General features: G+C 30.5%; 1 protein-coding gene across 1 annotated transcript; it reads left to right on the top strand.

The window, feature by feature from the left end:
• Positions 1-749: 749 nt before the first annotated feature.
• Positions 750-3,379, top strand: LOC107003249 (serine/threonine-protein kinase-like protein CCR4). The gene has a single exon (XM_015201551.2). It carries the CDS (start codon positions 937-939, stop codon positions 3,271-3,273), a length of 2,337 nt encoding a protein of 778 aa, XP_015057037.1. The 5' UTR covers positions 750-936; the 3' UTR covers positions 3,274-3,379.
• The last annotated feature ends 11,271 nt before the right edge of the window (positions 3,380-14,650 follow it).

The raw sequence follows: 14,650 nt of genomic DNA, 5'->3' as shown, positions 1-14,650 counted from the left end.
CCCCCCCCCACCCCCCCATCCTCTCCCTTTTAAGAAAAAAATAATAATTTGAATCTTCAAAGGTTCTAAAATCAATAATCCTTTAATAATAAAGAAAATGATTTTTTAAAAGAAAGTAAAGAAAATAAGTTGATAAATGGTATTCCAAATTTATTGTCTTTTTCCTATTCACTTAATTCTCCCAAACCCCAATCCTTTGCCAACCTTGAACTCCCACTATCTATTTCATCCCGTCTCCATACAGTTTTAGTAGATAATATATAAATGGTCTTGAAGTAATATTTACTTGCTTACTCATCCAACGCTAAAAAATAAGTAAGAAATGTATTTGTTTCTAACTTAACATTTTCAAGGAAATATTTACTTCATACCAAATACATCAAATTATGGAGAGAAAAGTATTTAAAACACTCTTTAATTCGGTGCGAATTATTAATTTGAACTTCGAATTATTAACAACCTTAAAAAATATCTTTTTTTACTTGACTAACTGAATTTAAATACATCTATTTTACAACTTGAGTGAAATACACCTTTAAATTTTTGTTAAGTTTAGAGATATTTTGGATACTACTTCTACAAGCTTTTTATTACACTTGTTATATCATATGTGATAGTGTATTTAAATTTAATAAATATGCTATTAGGTCGAAGATGAAATTAATAATTTATACATGATGTTTAGAGGTGTTGAGTGAAGATTTTCAAGAAGGCATATGGGCCCTTTGCCCATTAATTTTCCAAATTTCGTATGAAGGGACTTGGTCTTTGGTCCTCAGTCCTCACTATATGCCATTTCTAAATCCGCGTTTTCCTTTACTTTGATTCTTCTTCCAAATCATCTCTTCTTAAACCTTGTACTTCGAACATCTCATTGACAAAAATCCCCTTTTTTTCTAAAAACACCATGAAAGCATCTTTCATCTCACCATTTCTATGGCCATTCTTGCTCAAAAAACTCACTTTTTCTTTTCTTTAGTTTTCATTTTTTCCCTTTCTTTCCAACCCATTTCTTCACTTTCCACTATTGCCATTTCCAAAACTTCTAATCAAACATTAGTTTGTGCATTGATTTCTTCTTCCTTATATCCCCAACAATCATCTCTCAATTGTACTAGTTTCCCTCAGGGTATTCAAATCCCTTTAAACCCTTCTGTTTCCTTCACTGGAATTGTGGGTGGAAATGGTTTCCTTTGTGGGTTAACCTCTTCTTCTAATTCAATCATGGTGTGTTGGAGGTTTTCAGATAATGGGACTGATTTGAATTATAAAAGGGTTTATATTGGTCCATTGCTTACAAATCTTGATTCTGGAAATTCCCATGTTTGTGGAATTGTTAATGGAACTAATAGGCTTCAATGTTGGCAGTGGCGTGAATTTAGTTCATCAAATAACAGTTTGATAACTTCAAATCTTGCTGTTGGAGAAGATTTCGTTTGTGGGTTGTTGCCATTGAGACAAATTCAATGTCTAGGAAGCTATAGAAATGTTACTGATGCTGTTCCTGTAGGTAATTACAGTGAAATTGCAGCTGGTTCTCAATATGCTTGTGCCATCTCCATGAATGGTAGTTTGGATTGTTGGGGAAATATGGTAGGAGAAAAGCCTGTTGACCAATTCAAATCTCTTGCTTTAGGTGATAATAGGGGTTGTGGTTTGAAGGTTGATGGGAAAGTTGTTTGTTGGGGTGAAATTGGTTTTAGTCTACCTTCAAATTTGAGTGATATATCTTTTGAAACATTAGAAGCAAAACAAGATATTTTTTGTGGCATTGAGACCTCAATTTATTCATTGTTCTGTTGGGGAAATGAGATTTTCAATTCAAATCCAGTAGTCTATGATGGTGTACAAGTTGTTCCAGGACCATGTACCACTTCATGTCCTTGTGCACCTTTAGGTAACTATGCTAGGTTTTGTGGTCAAGAACTAATGATATGTGAACATTGTGTTTGGCCAGGATTTGGTCAGAATCCCCCAATTGTTAACGGGTCAGGTCCTTCGCCACCGCCATTATCCCCACAGCCAACGCCAGCGCCATCTCAGTGGAGCACGAGAAATGTGGTGTTTCTAGTGGTAGGTTGTGTTGGGTCCTTAATGATGTTGAGTGTTCTTGTTATACTGTTTCTCAAGTATTGCAAGAGTAGAGGATGCAGAGTACACGACTCTGGCCGTCTTGATGAGGCTGGGACACCTCCACAGCAAGGCAGCCAGACATCTCAAGTTCAAGATCAATTAGGTCCTCAGCCATCAATCTTGGAGAAAAGACCAAGTAAATTCCTTAGTATGGGAAATGGGGGTCACTTGGAAGAATTTTCCTTGCAATTGTTACTTCAAGTGACAAATAACTTCTCTGAAGAGCACAAAATCGGCACAGGAAGTTTTGGTTCTGTTTATCATGCTACATTAGATGATGGTCGAGAAGTAGCCATAAAAAGGGCAGAAGCTTCAGCCTCATCTTCCTATGCTGGTGGTTCAAAGTATAGACAAGAGGACAAAGACAGTGCATTCCTCAATGAGCTAGAGTTTCTGTCTCGACTCAATCACAAGAACCTCGTTACCCTATATGGCTATTGTGAAGACAACAACGAACGTGTCTTGGTTTTCGAGTACATGAACAATGGCACTCTCCATGACCATCTCCACAAGCTTGAGACCTCATCACTAATATCATGGACTGCTAGGATCAAGGTAGCATTGGACGCAGCCCGTGGGATAGAGTACCTCCACGAGTACGCAGTCCCAGCTGTCATCCACCGAGACATCAAGTCATCCAACATATTACTCGACACCAATGGGAACGCCAAGGTGTCTGACTTTGGACTGTCCCTAATGGGACCACAAGAGGACGAATCACACCTTTCTTTGCGTGCAGCAGGGACGGTGGGTTACATGGACCCTGAGTACTACAGATTGCAACAACTGACAACAAAGAGTGATGTGTATAGTTTTGGAGTAATGATGCTAGAGTTGTTGTCAGGTTACAAGGCGATTCACAAGAACGAGAATGGTGTACCGAGGAATGTGGTTGATTTTGTGGTGCCATATATAGTACAAGATGAGATTCACAGAGTGTTGGATGGTAGAGTACCACCACCAACACCATTTGAGATAGAGGCAGTGTCCTATGTAGGTTATCTTGCAGCTGATTGTACTACATTAGAAGGTAGAGATAGACCAACAATGACTGAAATTGTAAATAACCTCGAAAGGGCGTTGCAAGCATGTTTGACAACTCCAAATTTCTCTCGATCCAACACCGATTCATCGACATAATCATATCATTATTTGGCTTTGGACTGTGTATATTGTAATTACAACATTTTTCTTGTTTGTATTTAAATCATTTTCTCATACTTTACACACCATTTCACTCCTTTGATTTCGATTCATGGCACTTTTTAGCTTGCTAATTAGAGCTAAATTGGATAACTAGATTCATTTGTTTAGAAAAAAATGGTCATTCTGACTGTAAAATTTGGTTATATCTATCCAATGATCATGCATTACGAGGGTCCTCTATCTGTAAAACCCCTAAAGAGGGGGTCTACCGGCTATCTGGTTATAAAGCTGCCTTGGTTATCCCGAGGCAGCACCAGTCTAAACCATCCACCTAAATTTTCTTAAGCGTCTCATCGATTCTGACTTATCCACATGTCACGAACTGACCCATCCTTTTTCTACACATGTTTTTCACCCATACAATTGATTCATTAAAATATTGATCTTAAACAATTACATCAAATGTAATGTTAACTACAGTTTTCCTCAACAAAAATAGTAAAACAATATACTACGTTTTATTGTAAGTCAAAATTTACATTACTTTGAATCTAGGGAAGTAAAGAAAAAACAAACATTTTATGGAATAAATACCTACCACCAAGCGAACTTAAGAAATGTGGATGACAGAATTGGTTAATTCAAATTTTTCTATACATTTTTATTACAATATCAAAGTCGGTATTGGCAATTAATACCTAGAGTCAAAGAGGAAAACATTGAAAAACAAATAAAATATAGAGTTTACCAACTAGTTTGGTCCCTTTTTTGGTTTTATAGAGTGATTAGGTTACATAATAGAGAAAATGTGCATCGAAATAGGAAACAATCTTTCAGTTGACCTATCTTTTGTATGCTTGAACTAGCCTTTAGTTATTTTATAGTTTAACTATGATTAAAAGGTCTAAGCATTAGTGTGTACTTGAAGAAATTTTGTATATAAAGTTTCTAGATATTAAAAGAGCATGTAATTTGGTTCCAAATTATTGAAAAGTATTGAGGAAGAAAAGTCAACTCGGTATGACAAAGGCAGATAGTAAGGTCACCTTCTTCTCTTTTTTGTTTAATATTTTTGGCCAAGCCATAATTGCAAATTCAATTATTTGATGGACGCTTAACGCGCCAAGTTTTTCTACTTAACCACACCGCAATGGAGCTCCGGCTCAAGTTAACCGCAATGGAGCTCCGGCTAAAGTTGATCGTGCACTGCAACCTACATATATCATTTTTCGATGACACTCTCGACATGATTTTCTTCATATTCATAGCTCAAACTCAAGACATTTGATTGACGATAAAACAGTCTAATTACTTATATGTGTAAAAATTAGTAAATTCATATAAATAATAAATTTAAATTCATTAAATTAGAGGGATTGTTATAAAACCAAAATACATTCTTAAAATCATGAATAAGCCTCCGCAACCTACAAGAACCATTTTGGGCACTCCCAATATGATTTTATTTATATCCAGAGCTCAAACTCGAGATATATTCAATTAATAATGAAGCAGTCTCATTACTTATATGTGTGAAAACTATTAAATTAATATAAATAATAAATTTAAATTCGTTAAATCAAAACACAAATCCTTAAAATTATGACTAGGCCTTTATTTTCAAAGCATTCAGCACGTAAAAGAAAAGAACCTAACCTATTGAAATTTAACGTTCAATAATAAATATTTTACATGTTTTAAATAATACAAACGTCTTCTAGGTATACAATTTTGATGATTGCAAGTTTCTTCCCCCCTAAATGAGCTAGTCTATAATATGTCACGTTTACAGGGAAACAATATTTTATACTAGTAGTCTTTTTGTTGCATATTTATCTCAAATAATAATGTTTTTATTATATTTTTCATACGATCAACATATTTTAGAAGTTTAGAAATTGATATTGTGCGTGACAAGTAACTTCTTGTAATGAAATATAAGAAATTCTTACGAAACAAATATAATAAACTTATGATCACATATAATTATAATTATATCTTGTTGTGCGACTATAAAAGAAGAGACTACTACAATTTATTATAATTTATATCATGTTGTCCAATATTGTCTTAATTTATACTCCCTCTATATATATTACATGTCGTCCAAATTATTAATAATTAAATTAAATATTATAGTCATAGTTTATTTCTATTGTAATTCACAGCAAACATTCCATTTTTTTGCCATCTGGTTTGGTATATCATTAGTCATTTTTGCTATACAAATGTATAAAATGTGTTTGTAGTTGTACAAAGCGAGAGAAAAGTACAAATATAAATACATATATTTCATCCTATACACTTATGATTATACAATTATAAATCTTATTATACAAATTACAACATATAAATGAATTTATACAAAACTGAACAATTTGTATAAAATTGAATGTATCTGGCGAATGATACAAATCAAAAGCTCCATAACAACATAAAATTTGTTGTAGAGCGCAATTATGCAAACTATAGCTATAACATACAAATATGATTTTTATGTTTCTTATGTGTGAAAGTTGTTTTTAAAAGAAAATAGATGTTCTTTAATACTTATGATCATTTCACAAGATCAATACATAAATAATACAGAATAATAATATTTTTTCTAATTTACCTTTGAGAGTTATTAATCCTGAAAACATGAATTAAGAAAACTAAATGATTAATTTATGTTCATTGGTCAAATAAATTAATTTATGTTCATTTATTGAAAATTTTATTTCAAATAAACACTAAATAAGAGTATAATGATAAACTTACCTAATTTCTTAAGGGACGTAAAATCTAAAATAATGTCATATAAATAGGAAATTAGGGAGTAGTTTGCAAGACCAACTTTTTCCTTCATTAAATATGAGAAAATGAACTGATAAGTGTTTCATAATTTGATTTGTAGAAATGAAAGGGTCTTGAAACCATGATCTATTTATTTTCATCTATCTTAGATATATATTTTTCTCATTTAATTGCATTTAAAAGTTTATTCAGCTTTTGACTTAACACTTTCTTATTAGTATTAAGTATAATATATAGGGAAAATGATTAAAAATATTCTTAATGTATTTCAAATGGTTCAAAAATGCCCTCCCTCCTTTTTTGGTTTAACAATGTCCTTAACATTTTTTAAGGTTTAAAATTGCCCTTTTTAACAGCCTACTGATATGGCAAATGTGAAATGGATTTTCTTTACACATTCAAAACATATGACCTACTTTGTCTAAAAACCAATTTCAAATAATCTGACTCGGTAGGCTGATGTTTTTGGGTCTTTTGTTTCCATTAGCTCTAGTTTTTCTTTCTTCTCCTTCAATTTATATGTTCTACATTCTCTAGTTAACTGTAAAAAGAAAAAGATCGAAGAACTACAATGTTTGAAACAATCAATTTCTTCTCTATGTTTTGCACATGGCTGCACTGAAAAATTTGATTGTGATAAATATCGGATGGAGATTCTGTAGGTTTTCTAGTTTTATTGTAAGCAAGTTCTTGAATTCAATTTGTTAGGCATATATTGAAGAAGTTATCTTGAAACTTTAGTCGTTTAAAATTCAAATTCCTCATTAGATACTTGAATGGAGGGCATCATGGTAAGGCACAGTTGTAGCTAGAAGAGGATTTCAAGCATATTACCCTTGAAATGTTTGTGTCGGATATCTATAAACACATAACTTAATTATTTCTATAATAAAATAGTTGAAGTTGTTAACAATGCAAGAAGTTGTTATGTTGATGACTTTACTGACAAGTACAACAATCATAAATTTGTCATAATAATGCTTATTGAGCTCAGCACAATGGATAGGTATAACAAAATCAAAACCACCAGGCACCATCTTGGAAAAGGTTGGCGTTATCCATCCTCGGCGGATTCTTAAAAAAAAAGCTAAGAATCGTGCTTAAATGGAGTTCAAGAATATGTTAGGTTAATTTGTAAATGAGTTTGTGGGTGGGTTTGAGTTTTTGTAGCATACATGAGTCGGGTTGTTGGGCTGGATTTTTAAAAAATTAGGCGGACCAATAAGATTAAGATTTTGTCCAATTTAATGACTCATAATTTGTCAGGTCAACAGGTTGTTAAAAAGGGACAATTTAAAACCTTAAAAAAATGTTGAGGGCATTTTAAAATCAAAAAGTGGATGGAGGGCATTTTTGAATCATTTGTGATACATTAAAGACATTTTTAACCCTTTTCCCTAATATATATGATACTCCCTTCATCCTATATTAGTTGATTGCTTTTCGTTTTACACGGTTCTTAAGAAATAATAAATAAGAAGTTAATTTTACTAATTCACCACTTTAAAAACTTCTTGAAAATTTTAAAAATAAATGTGAACACTTTCAAAAGAATTTATTGCAAGGTAATATAGAAAATACTTAATTAATGCTTCTTTACCCCACCCCACCCCACCCCTAATGTGGGAATTTTCGACGCAAATTCAAATTTAGTTGGGCTCCAATGTGAGTACCAGACATCGGTTGAGAAACCAAAAAAATTAATTAATGCTTTCTTGATCAATTGGTAAGGTGAACAACTAATACATGGCATCTATTTTTAGTATAATTGTCAAATAATATGAGACGGAGGGAGTTTTATTTATTACTCCATTTAACTAATTAGATATTTAATTTAGTACTCCATTTAATTAAATGATAATCCAACTTTACACTTTGGAGCTTCATACTTTCAATAATACTAGTAGTTAGGAACGTGTATTGCACATATCCAAACAATAGTGTATTCATCACATCTCCTATACGATCAAAAAATTTAAAAGTTCAAAAATTGATATCGTACAATTTTATTAAAACATTGTTGAGAAGAAATAAGAAATTTTATTAAATCGAAGTTTCAAAAGAACAAAAAAAAACGAGCAAAGGAAAGAGGTTCTCCAAAAAAAGGGAAGAAGAGGAAGGGAAAAACTATTCGAACATCTTCAGAATCTGACTCTGACTTTGTTGATGAAATAAAAAATAAAAAACAAAAAGAATCAACAGATGTTGAACTTGGTCGATCAACAAGAACATCATCAAAAAAGGAGTCAGAGATACAAGCTATAAAGAAAGCCAAAAAAGTTGTTAAGGTCAGAAAACAACTAATTTAAAATTTGGTTAAAATGTTATATGTAGGTGAGTTTAATTTTTGATTTTGTTTGACAATCATATATTATATGAAATTTGTATGAGTTTTGTATGAGTTTTGTATGAATTAATTTTTTAGTATAGTATATGAGTTTAATTTTTGATTTATTTTGTAGTTTGAAAGTCACAGAGTAGATTTTTAACAATCGTAGTATGTATTAATATTGTATAATTTATGTGTGAATTGATGTATGAATTGATGTATTAGTTTGTATGACTTGTGTATAAATGTTGTATGAACTAAGATATGCATTGATGTATTAGTGTTGTATGAACTATGTATTAAAGTACCTTACAATTTCATTTATGCTTTGTGTATGAATTGATGTGGTTGTCCCTTGATATGGCAGTGTATGAATGATATTTGTATGAAAATATAAATTTCGTTAAACGTCTAAATTTAGTATTACCAATTTTTTAGGAGAAGAAGGTACACAAACATTGTTCTTCATGTAATAACATGAACTTGTTCGTTGATCTGTTGACCTTCCGCGGTCAAGATAGGTCCCAACAATTTCTGCAAGAAACACCACTTGATTCTTTTTTATGAATTACATAACATAAAAGTTCTATGTCAATTATTGCATCATATTTTTCTTCTTGAATCTGAAAACGTCAGAGATGACATGTTTGTTATTAACGTAAATGGTACAGAATTACACTTTGGATTAACAAAATTTATCGCTATAACCAGTCTCAAATCTGGACCACATTCTAATTTTGTTTCGCATCCATCTATTTCAATTATATCTACTGATTTCATTAAAAATTACAACTTTATTTAGTTATTATAATATTTTTTTTTCCACTTTTTACAGTGATTGTGGTATGTACACATCTCTGTTTGCTGAATACATCAGGAATGACGTTTTTGATATGTCTGCTATTGATATTGATGCAACAACCATCGACAAAGGTATGCAACAATATTGTGGCACTACGAAAATCAAAGAATGAAGAGGAAGCAATTAGTGATAGTAAAGTTACTAGTACGGTCGCTAGCAAATATGGTGGACCTCGCACACCAAAAGAACATGTTCCGGACACCACCAATTATCTGACACCAAGACCACGGACAAGAATATAGAATTAGTTTATTACACTTTCACTCTTTTTTTTGGACTACATTTTTTTAAAACTCTTGAACAATTTGTTTATGTTTAAGTTTTCATTTTTTATAATATCATATGTTTTTTTTTTCCAGTTATACAATCTTCATATGAACTACAGATTGAGTTATACATAAATCATACTATATGCATTCAATAGTTCAAAGTAAAAGTTTCATTTCAAAATGTAACATTTTCATTGAATAAAATATGTATAAACTATGTATTATTCTTTTATCTAATTTTTGATTATTTCCATTTCATGATACTGTATATCAATGGTTTGTCAATATACCATTATTGAATGAAATATGTATGAAGTCTGATTACTAATTTTATGGGCATGACATTACATTTCTAATTTGTCGGCTTTTTTATGAATCTTTCTTCAATTATTGATTATGTATGTAGTCTGATTACTATCTGGATGAAATATGTATGAAGTGTGATTACTACTAGTGTGAACATGATATCACATTTTTAATTTATTATCGCTTTAGTATGACAAATATCATACATTTTTTTTATCCATATGTATGAATTTTGTACGAAACATGTATGATCTATGTATAAACTAGTTTAACAAGAGTTTTATTGTATAATTACATGTTTAAAAAGTTCTTACATATATATCATTTTTGTATGAACTCCATATGAACTTTGTACAAAGTATGTATGATCTATGTATGAACTATTTTAACAAGAGTTTCATTGTACAATCGGAAAAGGGCCTAAAATACCCTTAAAGTATTGGAAATGGTACAAAATTACCCTCCATCCACCTATTGGCTTCAAAATACCCTTTCCACCCACCTATTGGATCCAAAATACCCTTGTCATCCACGTTTTGGTTCAAAATTGACCACTTAGTTAACGGTTTTATATTTAAATATTTTTTAAAATACGTGGCGCTCAACTATTTGTTATAATTTAACTTATGAGTATAATTTATAAATCAATCCACTACCCACCCATTACTAATTAAATTCCTCTAAATTAATAAACCCGTCACATTATTAATGCAAGCTACTATCAATTGAGAGTTTTTAAAAATTATAGAATTAAATTATCATACATTCAAGTGGCTAAATAAAAATCACCGATAAATTTAAAAGTCTGACTATGTTCATCTTAATTATTCTTACGTCTCAATTATGTGATGTTACTTCATAGGTAACTTTTTTTCAAAATAATATATTAAAGGTTTTAAAACAAATCATAAATATTTATAAAATTATATTTAAAAAAAGTGCATGAATTAATTCGGGATGTATTACTTCTTTAATCATAAATTTCTAATTCAATTTTGAAAAAAAGTGTCCTCATAAATAAGCGGCTGAACCTAAATTTAATTGGGGCTTCGATTCGGACTCGAATAATTTTGAATATCATTTTCAGGAATCTATAATTTCATCGTGTTTTAGTAGTGTTTATGATGATTTTTATATTATAATTGCATTATTAATTGGGTGAGGTTTAGTTAGTAATGAGTGGGTAGTGGGTTGGTTTATAAATTATATTAATAAATTAAAATTATAACCAATAGTTACACGCCAAGTATTTTTCAAAAATATTTAAAGAGTTTAATTTTAAAACAATTAAAAAAGTGGTCAATTTTGAACCCAAAGGTGGATGACAAGGGTATTTTGGAGCCAATGGGTGGATGAAAACGACATTTTGGAGCCAATAGGTGGATGAAGGTTAATTATGTACCATTTTTAATACTTTAAGGGTATTTTAGGCCCTTTATATGTTTGAAAAGTTCTTTCATATATATGATTTTTGTATGAACTCTATATGAACTATGTATGATTCTTGTATAATTGATATGCAGTGTGTTTCAATATTATTTGTAGTTGGACAATATTAAGAAACCACAATTACTCAAATATTAACAATATCAAATCAATTCCATAAAACAAAACATGTTGCATAACAAAAAGTAAAAATCAAGAGTCATTTTTTTTAATACTAACAGGTGGACACTTATCACTAACTTTATATTTTATCTCAATATCGTTTATATTAACATCTATCTTAATTTGCCATGTTATCGCACTAACTAGACCACTATAAAGACTAGACGCATCGTATATGATCCCCTCCATCTGAAAATCGACATATCTCCCTATTTAATTACAATAAAATAACAATTAGTATAACCATTACAAAACAATTAATACAAATCATAATTTCATACAACCCAAATCAGAAATCATGCATACACAATAATATTCATATTTCATACATAATTAATACACAACTCATAAAACAAAATAAAAATATTTCATACCAAAATAATACCCATTTCATACAATAAATGCCAAAAAATATAAACATTGCATTACAAATCAGAAACAGTCAAACAAACTAACATTTCATATTTCATACAATCTTAATACGCAATTCAGACAACTAACATCATTTTTATCAATTTTATATGCTTTTGTCACCAACAATTCTATTAATATTGCATATATACATAAATAACAAAATATTAATTACCAAATAGAAAAACAAATATCATACATTCTTACAACACTTTTAATACAATATTTTTGAAATACAAAATAACACACTATAATATCATTTGTTTTATATTTTCAGAAAACAACTTTTACTCTTTTAATAAGCGTATATAATGTAACATGTTGCTGCAAATATGGTACCTACCAAAATGTGTTATGAAACAAAAAACATCAAAAACTATATTATTAACAGAGATTACTAAAAACAAATCAGAAAACTATAATAAAATACCAACCTGACGGATTCCATCTTCCACCATGTTTAATTAATATTGATAAATTGTTGTCCATCACAACAAATTACAATTTTTTTCACAGCAAAAAAAATACTTTAAACAGTAAAAAAAAAAGAGATTACGTTTTGTAAAAAAATGGAGAGTGAGAAACGCGACAGAGAGAAAAAAAGGGAAAAATCAGATTTTGATTTGATTACAACTAATTTGAGCGTTTTAAGAAAACTGAATAATTTTAATCTTTTTTGAATTCCTTAATAAGTGCTAATTTGTTGATTATCCATTATTGATTCAAATTATTTTAAATCCCACAAATTGCTCTACTTACCAATTAATACATAAACATTTTTTTCCTCTTTATTTTATTTAAAAACAAATGTTTTCAATTATTTTAAACAACCTTTTATTTTTTTCTAATAATATGTTATAACTTGAGATATTAAATGTCATATATTGAAACTCAAATTTAATGTTATAGCTTGAAAATATTACTATAAGAAATGCTATATACAAAATTCATACAAATATAACCCACATATATTTCTTATTAAAAAAACTAAATTTTATGTTTAGCAAACATAAAAATCATATTTGTAAATTATAGCTATAGTTTTCATAATTCCACTCCATAGCAAATTTTATGTTTGCTATGGAGATTTTGATTTGTAATTCGCTAGATACATTCAATTTATATACAAATTGTTCAGTTATGTATAAATTCATTTATATACAATTGGACAATTTGTATATAAAACGTTTCAGTTTTTCCTATGTGTATATATATACAGTCATGTTCGTCTTTAATTATGATAATTGCGTTTGTATATTCGATGTTATTTGTATATGTAGATGTGCTTTTTGTTAGGCTTGTCCATTGTATATGTATATATAGCTGTGACTAAATTTTCTTTTTTATACACAGTTATGTATGCCTGAAGTAGACCACCATTTTCTTGTATACTCTATTTTTCACGCCAGGAGCCTACACCCTGGACGTGGCCGACCCAACGACCATTGCTGGCCTTGAGCGAACCCTTGACCTTGCTTACTTAACCCAGCGAAGATTATGCTAAACTCAGATAATGAATTAAAGACATTCTCATAAGAAAACATAATAACTTGTCGTGGCCAAAATGACACTTAAATTTCAATACTGCAACATACGAAGTATAAGATAAATGAGAGTCCAAAATTGAATTATTACAATGTCTATGATGCCTCTAAAGTGACTAAGATAGATGTTGGGACAGACCCCACAACATCCTAATGAATTAAGCTAGAAAATTAATAAAAGGGATGTCCTCTAGAATGCAAGGAGGCTCACCAAGTGACTGTAGAATGCTCAACTGGATCAACGGTGCGCTGCGTGCTGATCCTGGTTACGTGTGTCTGCATCATGAAACGATGCAGGCCAACTGGCATCAATACATTGAATATACGAGTATACAAGTTGGAATTCTAAACAACACTTAAGTTTGAAGAGGAGTAAGAAAGAACACTTACCTTGACTCTGCTCAACTCATGATCTACTGATTCTCATTCAATATACGCAGTTTAAAAGTAATTGCATTATAAAGAAATGTTGATCCAAAATATGCTATAAATTCTGAATGTATACAAGTATACAAATAATATCTGTGATGTATGTAAAATACAAATAACTGATGTATATGAAAATACAATACTTCCATGGGGGCTTCTCTAACCGACAACCATTACTTAAGAGTTATAGTGATGATACAAAGTTACTCGGTCCAGGCTTCCCGACCGTCCTAACCTTGCCAGAGCATAGGACCTGAACTGTGAAAAAGAGTCATCTAAAAAGTATGACCCTTTCCTGCCCATGATGGCTACATAATTTTCACGGAGACTTGAGTTAGTCTGAAACTCGCATCCCCTCATCAGTGCTCAATACTACTCCCAAAATATATATAAACTTGCTCTTATGTTTTTAAAACATACTGATTATGTGATTTGAGATTAGTGCTCAAAACTTAGCTTTTATAGATATCTTGGAAATCATAGTTTCTCTGCTTGCTTCATTTCATAAAGCTATTATCTATGTCTGAAAACTAGCCTGAAGGCTCTTTACTTGTTTAGGAGTGTGTTTGGTATGAAGGAGAACATTTTCTGGAAAATATTTTCCAATTTTCCCATGTTTGGTTGGGACAAAAGTTTTGGAAAATATTTTTCCAAATCAACTCATTTTCCTCAAAATTAAGGAATATGACTTCCCTAAAATTAAGGAAAACATTTTTCAAAACTCTCCTCCGATTTCAAACTATATTTTTTTAAGTATAACATCAATTTTAAAAAAATATTTTTAATTTTAAAATTTTATTTTTTCACCCGATCCCTG

This window comes from Solanum pennellii, chromosome 11 (genome assembly GCF_001406875.1).
Source record: "Solanum pennellii chromosome 11, SPENNV200".
Lineage (NCBI taxonomy): Eukaryota > Viridiplantae > Streptophyta > Magnoliopsida > Solanales > Solanaceae > Solanum > Solanum pennellii.
Note: the sequence above shows the minus strand (reverse complement) of the source record. Positions and strands in the feature narration are given on the sequence as shown.